This window comes from Benincasa hispida, chromosome 1 (assembly GCF_009727055.1).
Source record: "Benincasa hispida cultivar B227 chromosome 1, ASM972705v1, whole genome shotgun sequence".
Classification (NCBI taxonomy): Eukaryota; Viridiplantae; Streptophyta; class Magnoliopsida; order Cucurbitales; family Cucurbitaceae; genus Benincasa; species Benincasa hispida.
Window position 1 is genome coordinate 95,883,585 of NC_052349.1, and position 6,389 is coordinate 95,889,973.

Below are 6,389 nucleotides of genomic sequence, written 5' to 3' on the forward strand. Positions count from 1 at the left end.
GAATTTTTTTAAAATTCTAGAATCACTTAGAAGTTTAATAACCTATTATTAATACTTAACCCCAATATATATAAGCCAATGTTAATCACATGTAATTCTCCTTTATGAAACACTATGAAATTAACCCAATATAAAAAAGTTATGAGAATCAATACAAAAGAAATTAATCCACTATAAAAAAAACTATACCAATTTATTAAAAGAAAAATATTGCACCTTATTAAAAAAAACTTTGAATGGTCGTTTGTAGAAATCTTTGATATAATATTCGTTGTAAACAAAATAAAAATGAAAAAAATCAGTAAAGATTATCAAAAACTTAATTTTTTATTAAATAAAAAAAAATATCAACTTACCAAATAAAATATTGGAAACAAATTAATAATATCAAGATGATGGAAATTGCGATAACCGTTAAATTTGAAATGGGAAGAAAATATGAGAAAAAAATAGATGGAAGATTGGTTTTGAGTGTTTGAAAATGAAGGCAGAAGATGCTCTTGGGTGTTTGAAAATAAAGGAAGAAGGTGAATAAATATTGGTTTGTTGAGGGATTTTATGTTAAAATTGAACGGGAATAAGGCAAAATAAAAGAAGTAAATTAGCATGGTCAATGAGATAGTCCACGCCGACGCTGGCATTCTGAACAATTTGAATGCGTCTGTTTATTTCTCGAATACATCTCTTCAAGAAAAACATTTAGATAAAGATAAAAAAAAAAAAAGTGAAAATTCAAAACAAACCATTTTACCTAATTAAAATAAAAAAGAACCCTACAAATCTAATTAACTCAGTCGACGGTAAAGTTGGGTCAATTACGTTCCAAACAATCCCCTGGTTTCTCATGGTTTTTCTTAGATACACACTGAGCTTCAACTTGGTGTTTTGAGGCGCATGATCAGGTCGTTTGGTCTCCGCCTAAAACTACCATGTTCCTTTTTCAGAGCGCATTACAATTATAGTGCTCGAAGAAGCAATCTTCGCTATCACTTCTCCGCGCAGACTGCTCTGCCTCAGCAATGGACGGCGAGTATCGCCGACCGACCGATGCCGGAGTTCGATTCTCATTCCTATGTTGCTCTGCTCCAAGACTGTATCCAAAGCGGTGATGTAAATTTAGGAAAAGTTATTCATTGTAAGATTGTGAAAGAAGGTGATTGTTTGGACTTGTTTGCTTCCAATGTCCTTCTCAATGCGTATGTGAAACTTGGGTTGTTGCCCGATGCCAGAAAGGTGTTCGATGAAATGGCCGAGAGAAATACGGTTTCATTTGTGACGCTAATTCATGGGTTTTTGCAGTCTAATAAATTCTTTGAGGCATTTGAGTTATTTGCTAGACTACACGGTGAAGGTCATGAGCTCAATCCGTTCGTTTTCACTACTATTTTGAAGTTGCTTGTTAGTATGGAATGGGCGGAATTGGGGCATATTGTCCATGGTTGTGTACTTAAGATTGGATATGGTTCTTATACTTTTATTGGGACTGCTCTTATCGATGCTTACTCTGTTTGTGGTTGTGTTAATATGGCTAAAGAAGTATTTGATGGGATTAGTTGTAAGGATATGGTATCTTGGACTGGAATGATTGCTTCTTATGCCAACAATGATTGTTTCTCTGAAGCATTGGAATTCTACTCACAAATGAGGGTAGCTGGATTCAAGCCAAACAATTTTACTTTTGCTGGTGTGCTCAAGGCCTGTCTTGGCCTGCAGAATTTTGATGCAGGGAAGACAGTTCATTGTTCTGTTATAAAAACAAGTTATGAGCAAAATCTTTATGTAGGAATTGCACTACTTGAATTGTACAGCGGGTGTGGTGATAATGATGATGCTTGGCGAGCATTTGGGGATATGCCAAAAAATGATGTGATTCCATGGAGTTTCATGATTGCAAGATTTGCACAGAGTGGTCAATCTGAAAAAGCTTTGGAACTTTTTTGTCACATGAGGAGAGCTTTTGTTAAACCCAATGAATTTACATTTTCTAGTGCGCTCCAAGCTTCTGCAGCAATGGAGAGTTTAGATTTGGGTAAAACAATCCATGGATATGCACTTAAGGCTGGACTATCTACTGATGTGTTTGTGTCCAATGCCCTTATGGCTTGCTATGCTAAATGTGGGTGTATTGAAAAATCTATGGAATTATTTGAGGGACTATCAGATAGAAATGATGTTTCTTGGAACACAATTATTGTAAGCTATGTGCAGTTGGATGATGGGGAGAAGGCATTGGATCTGTTTTCCAAGATGCTTAGATACCAAGTGCGGGCAACTGAAGTGACTTACTCTAGCATCCTCCGTGCTTGCGCTACTCTTGCTGCCTTAGAACTTGGACTTCAGATTCATTGCTTGACAGCTAAAACCATCTATGGCCAAGATATTTCAGTTGGTAATGCTTTGATAGATATGTATGCCAAGTGTGGTAGCATTAAAGATGCTCGTTTTATGTTTGACATGTTGAATCTACGAGACAGAGTTTCCTGGAATGCTATTATATGTGGATATTCTATGCATGGTCTAGGAGTGGAAGCAATAAGTATGTTTGATCTTATGAAAAAAACAGAGTGCAAACCGGATGAGTTGACTTTTGTTGGTGTCTTGTCAGCGTGTAGTAACACAGGCCGATTAGATGAAGGAAAGCAGTATTTTAATTCTATGAAACAGGATTATGGCATTGAACCATGCATGGCGCATTATACCTGTATGGTGCGGCTTATAGGGAGGTCAGGTAATCTTCATCAGGCCGTGAAGTTTATTGAAGACATCCCTTTTGAGCCCAGTGTTATGATTTGGCGTGCTTTACTTGGGGCTTGTGTAATCCATAATGATGTTGAATTGGGAAGAATTTCTGCACAGCGTGTGCTTGAGATGGAGCCTCGAGATGAAGCAAGCCTTGTATTATTGTCCAACATCTATGCAAGGGCGAGAAGGTGGGATAATGTGGCTTATGTTAGAAAGCATATGAAAAGAAAAGGAGTAAAGAAGGAGCCTGGCTTAAGTTGGATTGAGAACCAGGGTAGCGTTCATTGTTTCACTGTGGCCGATACTTCACATGCTGAGCTGAAGTTAATCAATGGGATGCTTGAATTTTTAAACATGAAAACCAGGAAAGCAGGGTATTCTCCTCATCTTGATGCTGTACTACTTGATGTGGAAGATGATGAGAAGGAGCGTCTCCTTTGGTTACACAGTGAAAGATTAGCCTTGGCTTTCGGTCTGGTTAGGATGCCAGTGGGATGCCCGATTCGCATAATTAAAAATCTCCGTATTTGTGTTGATTGCCATTCTGCAATTAAGTTAATATCAAAGATTGTTGGACGTAATATTATTGTTAGAGACCTGAATCGTTTTCATCACTTTGCGAATGGGTTATGCTCTTGTGCTGACTACTGGTGACCAAAATTTATTTCATTCATGTGGTGGATTTATATTGCATCACCTAATAAGGAAGAACTTGCAAAATTCAAGGTAACTTGTCAACCAGAACTCCCATGATATAGACTAGCATTTGTTAAAATTATCACAGCAAGAAGATAAAAAATATATATATCAAAGCTGTAATGCTGATGTTAAAATTTGTCAGTGTGCAGGTTGCCTATATATGCTGGTAGTAAAATATTAATTTATGAGAACAAAGATGACCAAAACGAAGTGTTCAATGCAAGGCAAGGAACAGGTATGGTTGGTCTCGGCATTCTGTTTGGTTATTGAGAAACTTGGTGTAAGAATTGAACAAATGGGGAAAGAAAATGAAAGTATTTATATGAGTTGTTCAAATTTGTTATTTCCAAACTCAAGATAACTTTAAAGGGATTGATAGTTTGAGTGTTGAAATTTATTATATCTATGTTTGAACATATTCATAAATGGGAGACCTCTCCTTGTTTGTTTGGTAGTTTTAGAGATTGGAGAATGGAAGAAGGAGAGGGTATTTGTTTTTTGATGAGAAACATTCAATAACAATTTTATTGATAGTATGAAATTACAAAAGAGCAAATTGCCGTGAGAGATTACATAATACTATTCCACTGTGTAATAAGATAAGTAAGGCGGTAATCACAAAAGGGAGGGGTGAATTTACACCAAGTGAGAGCAGTGTACAAAAGATGATCAAAGAAGTGAGTGAAGTTCGTCTCACTATCTTCAAAGATCCAATGATTCTGTTCATTCCAGATGAGCCAGAAGTAGGTTTTGATGATGAAGGTCTATAACATCTCTTTTTTTGGTTTGAATGGATGACCAATTTAAAGCACATTCAAAAGAGTGAGAGGGTCATTTGGGAAGACTATTGGATAGTTGAAACAAGATAGAAATCTCTCCCAAAAAGGATTGTGCAAATTCGCATAAGACCAATAAATGCATCATGGATTCTCCATTTTGATGAGAGAGAACACACCAACTTGGGGCCGATGAAATCCAAGGGACTTTTTTAATGAGAACATTTGCAGTATTTATGCAACCATGACTGACTTCTCATAGGAAGAACCAAACCTTCTTGGGGATGGGACCTCTCCAAATGTTCTTATAGAGGGAAGCATTCCGATTAAGGCTGCAAGAGGCAATGTGATGAGTGATTGTTTTCGAGGTAAAATGACAGGACTTATCAAGATTCCATTTCCATGTGTCTTCCACCATGGGGTTTATCGGGGGCGTGAGCATAGAGGACATATTAGTCCATTCATCAATCTCAACCTCATTAAGATGACGTCTCAATCCAAGGTCCCATACTTGATGATCATAGTTCCAACAATGAGCAATAGAGGCCTCTTTGTGGCCGGAAAGGGCGTAAAGTCCAGGAAAAGCATTCTTAAGGGCGAGGGTTCCCACACAAGAATCATTCCAAAATAATGTATTATGACCATTGCCAATCACTTGAACAATGTTATCGTGAATGAGATCATTCATCTTAAATATGTGTGGCCACGGGCCTTTGGAGTTTTTAAAGAGCTTGCTGTGTGGCGATAATGGGGAACCATATTTCGCATCAATGAGGTGTCTCCAAAGGGCATCTTTCTCGAATTGGTATCTCCAAATCCATTTTGCCAAAAGGCCATTGTTCCTCTTCTTTAAATTGGTCAAGCCAAGACCTCCCTCTGAAATAGGAAGTTGAACTTTTTGCCATCTAATTGAGTGGATGCCTCTTTTGTCATTGTGCCTGTTCCCCAAAAAATTATGATATAGTTTCTCAATCCGCTCAATAGCCTTGGATGAGATCTTGAAGAGATAATATATAGGGAGGTGGCTGAGGGTGGCTTGAATCAAAGTAAGCCTGCCACCTTCGGATATGTGAGTACCACTCCAACTATTAAGGCGACTTTCAATCTTTTCAATGATAGGCTCCCAAAAACAGTTGATAAGGGCTTTCCACAAACTGGTAAGCCTAAGTAGGTAGATGGCCAAGTGCTGACCTTCCAGCCATAAGAAGCAGCCAATGTGGCAACTGTGTCACTGTTTAAGTGAATGCCCAATATCTCTGATTTGGAGTGGTTAATGTGGAAACTGGATGCTTGCTCAAAGGATCCAATAATCTCGAATAGGTTTTCCAGTTGAACTGCAAGTGATTGATATCGAGTCCTGAATTCCTGACTGAAAAGCCCTCAATATAACCGACATTCAACCCCTTTGTAAACATTCTACTAAGTCAGTCAACCACCAAAGTGAATGAGAAGGAGGAAAGGGCTCTCCCTGACAAAGGCCACGAGTGGTTTTGATCTTGCCTCTAGGTCTACCATTGATGATAACGGAGAAGTTTGTAGAAGAGATACAACTCATAATCCATCTTCTCCTGTATTACCAAAGCCTTTGGCTGCCATAAGTTTGTCAAGGTAACTCCCAATCAACCATATCAAAAGCTTTCTGAACATCCAACTTAATCATCAAACCCTTGATTTTGTTTCTGATATATAGGTTAATCAACTCGATCAAGGATATTGAAGAATAGAGGGAAAATGGAGAAGTCTTAGACCATACATTAAAAGAGGAGAGAGAGGAAATCGATGAGGAAGGTGATGGGGTGTAAATAAACAATTTCTGTCCATATACTATAATAGTAACGCCATTTTTGAACCCTTTTTTTTAAGGGTAAGGGTCTTAATGAAAATTTTGAAAGTTTAGAGGTACTATTCTGTTAAAAAAGAGAATAGGGAAGAGAAAAACAACAGGATTATGTGGAAACCCTAGTACAGGGAGAAAAACCACGATATAAAGTCTTTTTCTTATTTGTTTTAAAACTGATACACTAAATACATAGGGACTCATTGTATAAATAGACAGTAGGGAAACCTAAGGGTCTTACACAATTACATAAATGCCCCTAGGTTAAAAACCCTATTTCCAACACTCCCCCTCAAGTTGGTGCATAGATATCAACAAGCCCCAACTTGCTTACA

At 37.7% G+C, this 6,389-nt stretch overlaps 1 protein-coding gene across 2 annotated transcripts; it reads left to right on the forward strand.

Annotated features, from left to right (window-relative positions):
• The first annotated feature begins 757 nt into the window (after nt 1-757).
• LOC120091184 (putative pentatricopeptide repeat-containing protein At5g13230, mitochondrial) lies at nt 758-3,867 on the forward strand. 2 transcript variants are annotated; one of them, XM_039049096.1, is made up of 2 exons: nt 758-3,468; nt 3,591-3,867. In XM_039049096.1, exon 1 carries the CDS (start codon nt 895-897, stop codon nt 3,394-3,396), a length of 2,502 nt encoding a protein of 833 aa, XP_038905024.1. In that variant the 5' UTR covers nt 758-894; the 3' UTR covers nt 3,397-3,468; nt 3,591-3,867. The 2 variants fall into 2 exon arrangements, with proteins under 2 accessions (XP_038905024.1, XP_038905014.1); XM_039049086.1 differs by having other exon boundaries at nt 759-3,468; nt 3,584-3,857.
• The last annotated feature ends 2,522 nt before the right edge of the window (nt 3,868-6,389 follow it).

Bases quoted from the DNA above. Each gene is read 5' to 3' on its own strand.
- LOC120091184 (XM_039049096.1), top strand. From the start codon at position 895: ATGATCAGGTCGTTTGGTCTCCGCCTAAAACTACCATGTTCCTTTTTC.